At 43.0% G+C, this 13,842-nt stretch overlaps 1 protein-coding gene across 1 annotated transcript in view; it reads left to right on the top strand.

Annotated features, from left to right (window-relative positions):
• Window positions 1-13,842, top strand: part of Mapre2 (microtubule associated protein RP/EB family member 2) — a 93,540-nt gene that overhangs the window by 41,848 nt on the left and 37,850 nt on the right. Inside the window, 1 exon segment of the mRNA XM_034518018.2 lies at window positions 9,769-9,914. Within this exon segment, the coding sequence (XP_034373909.1) occupies window positions 9,769-9,914 (146 nt within the window).

Genomic DNA, 13,842 nt, shown 5'->3' with positions numbered 1-13,842 from the left:
AGTGTATGTGTTGTAGAGGTTTCTGCTGACTGCTGGAAATAGAACCCCATGTTTTGCAGTATCACTTTTCTCTTTAGTCAGCCCTGATTTCCCACAGGGACACTTCCTCCAGTAGGAGGTTTGGGCTTTGGTGGCTGGTGCCATCCTGCAGAAGCATCAGTTCAGAGTGACCAGGCCAAATACAGAGATAGTGGACCTCTGTGCTTGTAGTGTACCAAGTCCATCCATGATGCTCTATTATGAAAGTGAATTTAATTGTCAATATGTGACTGTTGAGATAGCAGAAAACAGTTACATTGTTAAGTTTTGAGACTACCAGGCGCTCAGAGAGGAGTGTGTGGACATAAGTTGCCAGAGAGGAGAGGATTCCGTACTGCTCCTGGGAACATGCAGCACATGAAGGCCTCCGTGATGTAAACCACAACAAAAGATGGGGAGGCCAGAAGCAAGCGTGCTGGTGAGAGTCTGAGACATGGGCAGGTGAAATGTCGGTGTTCTGGTTAGCAGAGAACTTCAAGTACCCTTTAGACGAGAAGTCAGTGGCAGCCCGAGAATTCATCATCTAAGTTTAGAGCTGAGCACTCGATCCAGCTGACGTTTGTTCGCAGAAATATCGTTGGCTCAGAGGGTGTGATGGCATGTCCAGCCTATTCAAGATGGGGAAGGCTTCAGAGCTGGCACTCCACTTCCCCTCCTCCCTCGCCCACATCCTCCTAGATAGATGTGGCAGTGTTCTAACAGTTCCTTTACCTGTTAAGATTCCTGTGATGACAGATAGGATCACATCAGTATGTCCAATTAATTCTTTTAATTAAGGCTGTGATTCTTTGCCCCTCATCAAGTAGTAAGATTAACGAAAAGCTATAGCTCAGTCTCCCAGGAACTAGGCACCTCTGCCTAGTTCTTCGGCCTATGGGGAAGTTAGATAGACAATTGGGTAGCTGCTTATGGCAGTGTTCTGCCGTGATGTCAGATTTGGTGTTGTCTCTGTAGATCATGTTACATTCTGGGAAATGAACTGTGAGGTAGGTAGGTTTGTTTGTTTGTTTGTTTCTGACAGCAGAGGTGAGGGGAAGAGGAAAAGAGATATGAGAACAATAGGAATATATAAAAATAGGCCATTTATTTAATTTTATGCACACACTGTATATACTTAAATGGAATGCTTCTGATTCTATAACATTTAAATTTTATAAATTTAAAAAGAAAATTAAATTAAAAAAAAAAACTAAAGTTCAGGTCTGAGTTTAAATTCTGCTTTGTTTTAGCTGATGGTGCCCTGAGCTTGTCCTCAAGTTTGTAAGATGGCGTACTCGTAAACACATGTCATAAGGGTTCTGTGAGGTTTCAGGATGATGGACACCCATGTGCAGTCACTAACAGATTGTATATACATATGGGTGTTTTGTGTCTTGTATTTCTGATTTAGTACATCCTCCCATGGCTGTGTTGTTAAATACTTTTCTTTTCTTTTCCTTTCCTTTCCTTTCCTTTCCTTTCCTTTCCTCTCTTCTCCCTCTCCTCCTCCTCCTCCTCCTTCTCCTCCTCTTCCTCCTCTTCCTCCTCCTTCTTCTTCTTCCTCTTCTCTCTCTCTCTCTCTCTCTCTCTATCTCTCTCTCTCTCTCTCTCTCTTTCTCTCTCTCTCTCTCAGACAAACAATGCCAATCAAATCCCCATATCTTCTGCATATAACTGTTCCTTCCTCTTATGACGCCTCCAACTGCTCCTTTGGAACTCATGTCCCCAAACATGTCATGGTCATGGCTGAGACCATTCTGAAGGCTTCAGGGTTGGATGTCGCCCGGCGCTCTGGAAAAGCCGGATAGTTTCCTTTGTTCCTAGCTGTTCCTAGACTCGCCGCCCTTCCTACCTCGTGGAGCGCATTGCACTGATGGCTCCTGAGGGCAGCACATTATAATCAGCCTCTTGGTGAACATAGCGTCCTCCCTTTTGATTGCATTGATTCATCTTGCATTTATTCTTTCTAAGTTTATCTTTTATGTTCTCTGAAGATTTGGTCTCATACTTGTTTAGTCTTTAAAAAAGAAAAACACCAGATCTTGAAAGACTACCTGGCAGCCCTCGTACCGCCTCACTGGGTTCTGATAACATTTCCAGTTGTTGTTTCCCAGCCCTCGCTGCAGTTCGCCTCTGACCTTCATTCATTAACCAAATAGTTACTGGCATCTTCTGATTTCAAATACTGTATTAAATGATTAGGTACAAAAAGGGACAAGGGCCAGGGGCAAGCATGCTCCAACGCTGTCCCTTAGAAGGTAAAGCACAAACAAACACACGCTAACATAGAACACGAGATATAGAACCAGAGCAAGGTCATAAGGAGTGAAGGAGGACCACCTCCAATGGCGTCGGTGAAAGAAGACCTCTCTGAGACGGTGCCTTCTGCACTTTGGTCTGAGGGAAGCAGAGCATGAGGTTCTAAGTGGCCCCAGGGTGTGTGCAGGTCCTAATGCAGAGCCAGATGACATGTTCCAGGAACAGCAGAGAAGCCTGCAGTGAAAGGCGTTTCCTAGGGGAAGCCTTGGAAAAGTGATGTAGGGCTATGACCTCTGGGCTTGGTGCAACAGAAAAGGAGTGTGAGTCTTACAGTGGCTTCAGAGAAAGCCACCATGGTGTTCCTTCAGTGTCTGCCATCCAGGTTGAGTCTGAGAAGCTGTGGCACAATGTGTTAAAAGTGGGATCCAAGGAAAACAGACCACGTCATCAAGGGGATAAGGAAATGATCCAGATCCATGTACCTGAGGGCAAACCTGATGGCTAAGACTTCCCAACAGAGGTAGTTTCTGACTATTCTAATTAGGTAGCATCTGTTTCTTTTGTTGATTTTTGTTTGTTTGGTTGGTTGGTTTTGTCTGTTTGTTTTCTCTGTGTAGCTCTAGCTATTCTGGAATTAGCTTTGTAGACTAGGCTGGCCTCAGACTCAGAGATCTGATCTGCCTGCCTCTGCCTTCAGAGTACCAGGATTAAAGGTGTGCACCACCCGGCCCTATTAAATAGATGAGGCAGTACTTTTTTTTCTAATTAAGGGAGGAAAATAGGAATCTCAAGAATGGGGGCCAAAGGCTGTTAAGAGGTTAAGTAGAATGACAAGAAAGAACGGTTGATTCTGCAACAGCATGCTGCAGACAACACTGACCAGAATGTGAGATTACCAGCCATTGAGTAGAATTAGCACAGTAGGAGCGGGGACAGACAAAAGGGGGTCCACTCCGCTCCACTCACTCAGTGGTGGTGTGAAGCTGAGAAAGTTGTTTTTGCTTTATTTTGTCAAAGTCCCATGGTACCAGAGCACACTTGGGTGTGTCATGCACACTTGGGTGTGTCATAGAAGAACTTTACAGAAGGGAATTGCATTGAAAGTGAGGCTGAAGGTTGTTGCAGGAGTCACTCAGTGAGAAGGCAAGAAGATGAGGTGAGACCCAGAGCACAAGTGGAAAGCTGCCAGTAGGAACCTTGTGTGGGTTCCGCTGTGGTAAAGCTCCTGTCCCCTGAACACCTGTCAAGATGCTCCTGGTGGGCTCAAGTGACTTCAAGATCTTCTCCTTTTGATGTATAACCAGCATGCCCTTAAAAGACACAGGGAAGCAAGACCTGAAAGAGACATAGTGCACACACCCAGCTGGGCCAGCAGCATGACTTCTGCACAGCTCCAAGTCCGCTCAGGATCTCCTGAGCCTAGAAAAGCTGGCATGTGTCGTGACACCTAAATGTCCACATAGCATGTCCTTGCTGGAGGAGCTCACAGGACGTGTTCTTTGTGTCAGTTCCGAGAGGGCAGTTGCTCTTCTGCTCCACTGCCCGTATGGCTGTGTAACGAATAGGAAGGCCCGGAGAGCTCAGGCTGCACAGGCAGGAAGCTACACAGTTAGGATTCCAATCACACCATTCATTTGTAGCCTCAGTGCTCAAGCTTTTAAAAAGTATGAAATGCGGCCCAGCGTATCTTCCCAGTGTAAAGGAACCATGGTAAGAAGGGTGCACGGTGCCGCAGACAGCTCACTTGAAAATAGCACATCCGATCCTGACGGTGAGTATAACCCAGCACTGCACTGAAGGCTCAACAAGTGGGGATTATTCCAGAAGTGCAAAGAGTCCAGACCTAGAAAACCAATGATATGATTGATCATATTAACAAACTAAAGGAACAAGATTTTTACCTGTTTGTAAAAATAGTGGTTGATAAAATTCAGTGAAACTCAATTGCTAGAAAAATTTAAGAGTATTTTCTTAGTATTAAACATCTGTGGCTAGTAACAGATTTGGGAGAACACAGTGTGTGTGTGTGTGTGTGTGTGTGTGTGTGTGTGTGTGTTGTTGTTGTTGTTGTTGTTGTTTTTATTGTTTTTGTTGTTGCGTGGTGGCTGTGGTGGGGGTTTTTTGATTTTTTTTTTTTTTTTTTTTGGTTTTGTTTTGTTGTTGTTGTTTTTGTTTTTGTTTTGGTCTGAGATAGTGTTTCTCTGTATAGCCCTGGCTATCCTGGAACTCACTTTGTGGACCAGGCTGGACTCACCTCAGAGATCTGCCTGCCTTTGCCTCCTGAATGGCTGGCATTAAAGGCATGTGCTGCCAGTACCTGGCTGGAACACAGAATATTCTGATTAAGTTTCAAGCTTCCATGTCCACCGGCAGTGTATAGGGGTTCTCTGCTGGACACCCTCTTCTGCATTTGTTAGTATTTATTTACTTAATGATTGTATTTTTTAATCTTCATGTGGTTTAATTTGCGTTTCTCTGATGGCTGTTGAACATTTTTTTCATACATTTATTGTCCATTTGTATTTTATTTGTGAGAACTGGCTGCTTATTTCACTGGTCCATTCACTGGTTGGGTTGTTTATTCGGTTCTACAGAACATCCCCTACACACTGAAGAGAAAAATAACATATCCAAGAGGTTGTAGGCAAGGACAGACCACGCTAGGTTGCTGAGCAAACGAGGACTAGCTGGTCACCAATCAGATGGCAGGAATTAATATACACCTTTCACAGATCAGAATCACAGAACAGAATCCTCAAGAAGTGCACCTCACCTTCACAGACGAGCAACCTTAAGAGGAGAGACTGATAAAGGACATATAACTAGCAAGCATGTGAGTGTCATTATCCAATACCTAACAAAATGAGCTTCAAATAAAATTTAGCCAAACATATTTTTTAAAATGCTTACTGTTAAGGAAACAACGTAGAAATAATAATTTTAAGCATGCATACCACACATAGTGACTAAAACAAACTGCAGATGTAAACACATAAATTAACACCGACACAGTAACAAAGGCAAACAATAAATAAGTCACTTTTTAAATTTATGAATGCTCCTGGGATAACAATATTCACATGCAGAACAATGAAATAACGTTTAACCTCACCCTATATACAAGAGTCAGCTCAAAAATTGATTATAAACCTGAAAAAACTAAAACCATGAAGCCTTTGGAAGAAAGCACTGGGTGCTGATGTTCCCGACCTTGGGTTGGGCAGTGTAGGTGTGGACCTTCACCCACCTGGGAGCAGGCTGCTGTTTCTTAACCATGGCAACAAAAGCACAGGCAATAGATAAAGGGTTAGATTGGATTAGTTCAAAATTGAAAACATGGACTTCAGGTGATAACTGTCTGAAAGAGTCCACACAACACCACAGAGTATTTGCAAACCACACTGATAAGGGAACTAGGTCTGGAACATAGAATTCCTACAGATCAACAAAGTGTCCCTCAGTTTAAACACAGACAAAGGATTTGCAAGGAATCCTCCAAAGACAGTCCCTGGCGGTCCAGAAGCACTTTGGAAGATGTTCAGCGCCATTACTAATTAGTGAAATCCACCTGAGGCACCAGCCGCACACATTAGGACCTCGAGGATCAAACAGCAGACAGTAGTCAGTGTGAAGTTGAAGTCTACGTCCAGGGCTGGTGGGGAAGTAAGATGGTGTGCCTGCCTTGGAAAACAGATGGGCAAGTCTTCAGCATGTTTATCACAAACACACCACATGACTCAGCAGAGACTCTACCTTACAGCCAATGAAAACATATGCCACTCAAGAACTTACAAATGTTAGTAGCAGCTTTACTCAGTAGTCCCCAAATGGCCCAGATGCCCACTAACTGATGGATAGATGCATAAAATGTGATGCACTTGTATAGTGAAACATCATCCATAAAAAGGATTTGAGGCCTAATGAACCTTGAAAGGTTTTTTCTGAGGAAAAGAACCAAGCTCAATGGTCACAAAGCATGATTCCCTTTAAGTGAAATCTGGGGAAAAGGCAGACCCTAGGAAGTTAGAGTACCACTTGCCAGTGCTCATGAGGAAGGAAAACAGAGATAGCAACTGAGAAGTCTATGTGTGGTGTCAAAACTCTGGAATTAGCGACCTGGTCTTGGATTTACAGTCCTGCGAATATATTGAAACCCACTGACTAAATTGCACATTTTAAAAGGTTGAATATATAAATTATATTGAATGTCTTTAAAAGACAGTTTCCTTTATGCCTTTTAAATTCAAAACTACAGTGGAAAGAATAAATGAATGATTAATTTTTTTTAATTTTTGAAAGAGAGGAAACTGCTGCTCATTTTGCTCATTTCGTTTGTTTTGTGAAGTTTGTTTTGTTTTGTGTTTTTCGAGACAGGGTTTCTCTGTGTAACCCTGGCTGTCCTGGAACTCGTTCTGTAGACCAGACTGATCTTGAACTCAGAGATCCACCTGCCTCCCAAGATTAGGGTGCTAGGATTAAGGATGAGCACCACCACCACCCAGTGAGAGAGGCGAAGTTGTAAAACACAAGACCTATTAATACAGAGCACAGTTTACATAACAAAGTAGATAGGACTATCATGGGGACACACTTAAACTACACAATTTACAGTCTAAAATTACACCTTTAAAAATATGATAGTTGAGTGTGAATATAAATATACAAACAACATAGACATACTAAAGGCATTCACTTGTATTTCATTTTTAATTTTTACCACAAAGTATTTTGATATTTATAGCAATAATATTAATAATAGCAATATGACTTTCTAGTTGTACATACAGATTGCTTGTATGTTACATGTCATGACAAAGAAAAATGACTTCTATAGATGAAAGGAAAAAAAGAGTCCCCAGCACATGCATTAGGAAAGTAACCATAGTAAAGGCAGAGTTCTTCATCCATCAGGGACCAGGTGTAGAATGACCCATCAGAGGTGGTGTCAAGACCTGGCTGACATCAGTTGGCAGTTTGGAACAAGCATTACAGAAAGAATCTTGGCACGCTTATAGGGAAAAGAATTTCTAGGGAAGACATTGGGTGGCTCAGCTCCTTGGAAAGCCGAGGTGAAAGCTGAAGGAACCTCCTTGTGCCTGGGGAAGAGGGTAGTGGCACTGAGATACTCCCTTGGCACTGAGATACTCCCTTCTGCACTTCACAATGCTCTAGGCATACTGCTACCACAGGGATAAACCCCCTGTCTCTGCATTTCTCTCACTCCCACCATTTAATGGGGGCAGAAATGTGCACAGCAGAACCCAGGTCTTGGGCCTTCAATGTGTTAATGTGAAGGCAGGAAAAGGAGGCTCACCTACATTCTACTTCTTGGGTATGAGGCAGGGCCCTGTAGCATCTCCCCAGTAAGAAGGTGCCCGAATGCAGAGGAGTCAAAAAAAAAAAAAAAAAGACAGATTCCCGCTAACATTTGGAATGACTAGAATTAGAACCATACTTTATATAACAAACCAAAATAAATTCCACATGGATCCAGAATTTGAATGTAAAACTGGAGATCATAAAAGCACTTACAGAAACTATGCATGAATATTTATGGGATGTTGGTTGAGGGAAGTTGCTAAGCATGATGTAAATACAAGAATGCCATTAAAACGTTTGATCGAGAATATCGAGTGACCCAGAAAATGGCCCTGGGTGTGTGGTAGAGTGCTTGCATAGCCCTTACAGACCTTGGGTTTGATTCCGAGCACCACAGAAATGAAAGTGTATGTAAAAATAGATATGATTGCATTTTAAAATCACATTTTAGTAAAAATAAATAAATGTATAACCCTACCTCCAAAAAAAATCAGAATGGCCTGTGTCTCAGTATAAGCACGGGTTTGTTACTGCGTGATGATGGTTATTAGAGATGGTGACAGGGTTTTCTAACTTTCCTCACTGTACTGATCCCCTCTCACCCTCTAATTATTGCTCATTTTTAAATGTGGAAAGGATTCGGATGGTTGGATGAACATATGTAGTGTCTGGGTCTCCAGAGGCAAATTTAATGCTAACCTCCAGCAAAATGAGGATAACTTTACAGACCTGGGTCAGTCAGTGCTTCCCACGCCCACCTGCGTGCTTACACCGCAGGGTTGGGCTGTGCTCCACCTGGTGGTGCTTTTAAAAGGAGGATTAGCTAATTGAACCCCTCTCTCACAAGCCTGATGTTGCCTCTTACCTCCCCAGCACGGTGCTTCCGGTTTGGATTGGCTATGCCTTCCTTGTCTTGTTTTTAAGAGAAGCCATCTGCTTCAGAAGAAATGTTTAATTCGTGGCGTTGGCATCGAAGGGAAAGCCAGATGCCTCTGTTTCATTTCTTCATTGCATTACCTGCAAAGAACAAGCCGCCCCAGCATCTCTGGTTCCACAACCTTTAGATTTCTAATGTTTTGTTTCTTCTTCTCTGGAACTCCATCTCAGCTGAGGATTTGCTATAAGACACAGGTGGTGCCCTAGCCAAAAGGGAAGACAAAGCCTCCAGAAGCCTTGATGGTATAAATATGAGGGAGGCCCTTCATGGTCCAGAAAAACTAATCAATAGTATGTCAGAGAAATAGAGCAAGCTACCTGTAGACGACAGAGGAAAATGTTTAAGTGCCGTACCACTTGATCCCACTCTTGGCACACAATTGTTCTTCCTATGAGATGGGGGACTCGTGACAGTTCCTTCTGTTAAGTGTCCTTAGTCTTCACCATTCAGATAAGAGCCAAGTAAATGCAGTCTTGCCGGGGCTTTTTCTAGCTGAGATTGGCACATTTTAATAGTTCTTCCTTCATGTTTAAAAGTAAAAACCTTCTTGCTAAACAGCCTGTCTCCTTGGGGGTCCCATTGAACATTTCTACACATTTCCTCTCAGTTGTAAACAGCATGACTCTGAACATCTGTATTTTCAGGAGATCCCTGGCTTCATCCTATCTGCTCATGAGGGAAGCCTGTTGCTCTTGGGCAGGAATGGGCTTGGCATGCAGCTACGTCTGCTATTAGAAGACTTAGTGATACAGTTTCCAGCCAAGTTACTTTGCAAGATGACCATAAAACAGCATAAGCACATGTACTTGGGCCACACATCCTCTAAGAGCCTGTGTACCACTCTCACAGTTACATGTTCTGTGCTTTTTCTTCTTAAGTTGGCTTTGATGGCAGGGAGCAGAACACTAGCTAGATAGAAGAGCAAGGATGTGTCCCTTTCCTCTGACAGACATAGCAGGAATGGTTCTTATCACAGCTGTTTTGGCATCCGTGGAGGATTCCACATGTTGGTCATGGGAACTGAAGACATGGCAGCTGACAAAGAAGTGACCGGTGCTGTACTGTTGAGACATGGTTCCTTCCCTCTGGTACCCAACCCCTGCTGTTCAGAGGGTGTAATGGTAAAGGGGGCATGTGTGCAGGAGTCTGTGCTCTGTATCACGGTGCCTGTGCTCATGACTGCCATCACATCTGAGTACAGTCAGACTTACCAGTTCCTCATTGCTTCTTTCTAGGAGCGGCCTATTGCCAGTTCATGGACATGCTCTTCCCAGGCTGTATTAGTTTGAAGAAAGTAAAATTCCAAGCAAAGTTGGAGCATGAGTATATTCACAACTTTAAACTTCTCCAAGCGTCCTTTAAACGGATGAATGTTGATAAGGTAAGAGGTTTGTTAGTATTTTGTTATTTTTGAATTGTGTGTATGTGCCTTCATATGTGGGTCTGTATGTGTAAGTGCAGTGCCTGCAAAGCCCTTAAGAGGGCGTGGGATTCCCCAGGAGTCAAGAATTACACGTGACTGAGAGCCATCCAATGTGGGCGCTGGGAACTGACTCCAGCCCTCTGAAAGAGCACTACAGATACCTCAGCCATCTATCCAGCACCTTAAATACGTTTTAGTCAAAATGAACACATCCATGAGGGATATACTTAGATAACTCCCCTTGGAGGGTGGCTGCACATATATAAACAACAGCTCTGAGTTTTTATGTGCATGTGAGGTTTTTGTTTTAAGAAATCCTTAATCCTGCAGCCATTAGACAAACCTCTTAGCAGGAGTCCTAAATGTTATAGCCTGTTAGCTTCTCAGTGTTGCAAATAAGAAGCTTTTATGTTTACCAGATGCCTCTGGAGTTCTTTGGGTATTTTGTTCCTTTGGAAAAACAACTTGTTAACAGGGGGACCCATTGTGGATATGAGTCTCGTTCCAAGACTGAAGCAAGTAATTTACATTTTCTAATCATCTAAAGGGGCTCCTCTGTAGAAGAGGACTGGGACCCTCCTTCCTTGTGGTTAAGGTACCGAAGAGATGCAGACAACAGTGGCCAATATAGTGTGTCCCTTAGACCCCAGCCTTCGTGAATGTTGCTTTTCTCCTTCAGATTATAATTTTGCCCTAGAGTAACACAGATGGAAATCTTTTGTTCCCACTTCCTATGGGGCTAAGAACCACTGGTCTCTCCAGGAGTGCTGGCTGCTATCCAGATGTTCACTTAATAATATGTGTTCATTATTTAGGGTTTCTCTCTCGTAATGTGTATGACTGACTGTATCTCTTATAATGAATTAGCATAACAAGGCATGAGTTGTAAACAAGGGGAAAGAGAGAAACCAGCAGAGAAGAAACATAACTCTTTGAAAAACACATAGTAATAAAAGGAATAAATAGGCTACAAGATAAAAAAAAAAAAGATAGTAGGTTATAAGAGATGAAGGCTAGAGGAAAGATTAATAATTCAATTCAATTCACTGCTTCCCTAAGTAAGAAGCATTCTTACCAGAATGTTGAGAAAATCTGGCTGCTTCTTCTCAGAGTTTGTATTATATATTTTATGCTCTCAGCCAGCCAGAGTAGTTCCAGCTGCTCTTAAGTCTGAGGCAGGAGGATTGCTCAGGCCTTAGAGTTTGAGAACATCCTGGACAATACATGCAAGACCACTATTTCAAATCAAAAAGAAAAGAAACAGAAAATATGTTTCTCTGAAAAATCTTAACTTTTATTCCTTTCCGCCTTGCCTAATTTCCAGATAGCCCTTTTCCCAGCACCCCCAGCTGTGTGGGCTCTCCTTACGTTCCTTCAGGAAACACCTTTTTCTTTCCCTTTTAAAACTACTCTTGTACATTTGAAAGGAGAAACACCAGTCTATAGGTTTCTGGCTGGAACTTGCTGTAAATCAGAGGGCTTTGTTTGTCTTTCTATTAGTGGACACTCAGGGAACAGAAGAGCTAAGAATGTTGAAAAACAAGTTTGCAGTGGAAGGAGACTGTCCTCCCAGCCCGTCAGCCCCACCAGCAAGGATGCTGGCACAGGACTGTCAAATCCCTAGAGAGACACAGTATCATGTACCTGTCATGTCTGCCAGAGGGATTCGTTGATGTTTATTTCCTCAAAACCAGGAATAGAAAATTAAGCCGAGAGCATGAGCCACTGCATTCCACCATCATGTAAAGCTCCCACACACAGGCAGCAGATTGCTTCCGTGTTCATGATGGACATTGTGCTACAAGTCACTTACCAGTCAGTCTCGTCAAAAGCAAACAGACATCAACTGTAATGAAATCCACAGGGAAGTCAGGGAAGTGTGAATGGACCAGGAATCCTTCCAGCGAGAGTTCAAGAGAAGCAAGAGGCGGGGACACAGCAGCACCAGGACCAGGTGCAACTTGATGAAAATGTCCCTTCCAGAAACTTCTTTATCTTGTTCCACACCTCTGTTGGTTTCTATTGCAGCTGCATTTAAACAAATATTTTTGGAAAATATATTATTGATGACTTAGCTGACCATGTAATATAGCCTGGGTGTTTCCCTTGATTTTTTTTTCCAAGTTATAGTTGATTCTGGTTTTTTTTTTTCTTTTCAGTTCTTTCTTTTACCTTCAAGATTATAATATAAGTCTATCATTTCTGCTTCCCTTTTTTCAAACCCTCCCATCTGCACCCCTCCTTGTTTTCTTTCAAATTTATGGCCTCTATTTTTCATTAATTGTTGTTCATGGTACCAGAAAGTACCATGTCAGCTTCCAGAGGAGAGAAAGGAGCACCAGCACAGCATGCTATCCCTAAGACTATAGGAGTGGCACCGTACTTGGAGGTAACCAACAGCTCTCTAATTAAGACCCTCTCTACAATAGGAAAATCATACCTGGTACAGAAAACCTAGCTAACTACCCAGAGCTAGTAAACTCGTGGATCAGGGAGGGGATCCCACAGACTGTTTTCCATTCTCTTTTAAAGTGGCCCTATTGGCATTTATGACCATCAGTGGCATATGGTTTCCAAGGTGGCAAGGACTTGCTGCAGGGTTAGTGTCTTCCGTTTCCATTCATGCTGTCCTGTGAAGCTTTGCTTCCTGTGCACTGGGCTTCTGTCAGAATCACACACATGCACATTTGCATCCTGAGACACAACTTAGTTCATCACTCTCTGTACCACAGTCTGGCGGTAGCGTATGCCTGCAGTCCACTTGAGAAAGTACAGCAAGATTATGAGTGTGAGAGCAAACTGAGGTACATAGTAAGGTCCCATCCACAAAAAAGCCAACAAACAAAACCAGAAAACAACAAACCACAAATAGAGGGACTTATCTCATGTATAGGATATGTATAGTGATTCAATCTCCTTACAAAATACCAGGTCTGAGATGTTACACTGTTTCCAAGTTGAAGTGTGTTCCTATTTCTTGGCCCAGTTATATTGAGATAAACTCTTATAAGGAATATAGCTATCAGATAGGGCACACGAACCAGGGGCAGCTCAGTAGAAACAGATACTTTGCTAATGGGATACATGGGACAGAGCTCATTAAAATACAGACAAGCATCCCAACACACAGTAGAGGACCCATGAATGAGCAACCCAGGAGCACAGCTAGGGCCTCGCGGGAGTGCAGAGACAGAGAGGAAGGGTCATTAAGAGGGTCAATGGGCGCATACAAAGAAGGCACATGACATGCACATCAGCTTCACAGACAGGAAGCTCAGCTTCTCAGAGTAAGCTTTCCACTACAACCCAGAACCAGCCAGGATTCCCGATAACTCCCACAGGAACCTCTGGAATTTCAGCAAAGGATATAAGAGGAACTTGGTTACTGAGCTGTGATTCAGTGGGTCGCTATTTCTTTTATTAAAGGAACTGCAATGGTGCCATGCTTCCCACATTGAAGAGTTACTGGATTTTACCTCCTCTGTCACTGGCTGACTATTGTACAGGAACTATGAGACAGGTCACCCCATCTTGACAGCTAACGATAGTCCTTTTTCAGTTGTTCAGGGAATATTCAGTTTCACAGGATAATCCACTCTGGGGCTTTTTGGTTGTTGGTGGTTGTGGTGGGTTTTGGTTGGTTGGTTGTTGTTGCTGTTGTTGTTGTTATTTTGCTTTTACCGAGTCTTTAAATAGTTAAAAGTTGTGTTAATTGTAGAATACTACTGAGAAGCCAGGGAAACAATCAGTGGTCAATAATTGCAGGCAGTGGGGCTGGAGAAATACTCAGTGGTTAGGAGCATCTGCCACTCTCACAGAGGACTCTGGTTCAGTTCCAAGCCCCACTATCTGATGGCTACAGAGAATCTGATCCAGTGACCTCTTC

The sequence above is a fragment of the Arvicanthis niloticus genome, chromosome 14 (assembly GCF_011762505.2).
Source record: "Arvicanthis niloticus isolate mArvNil1 chromosome 14, mArvNil1.pat.X, whole genome shotgun sequence".
Taxonomy (NCBI): domain Eukaryota; kingdom Metazoa; phylum Chordata; class Mammalia; order Rodentia; family Muridae; genus Arvicanthis; species Arvicanthis niloticus.
The sequence above is the reverse complement of the archived record's forward strand: the minus strand, read 5'-3'. Positions and strand labels throughout refer to the sequence as shown.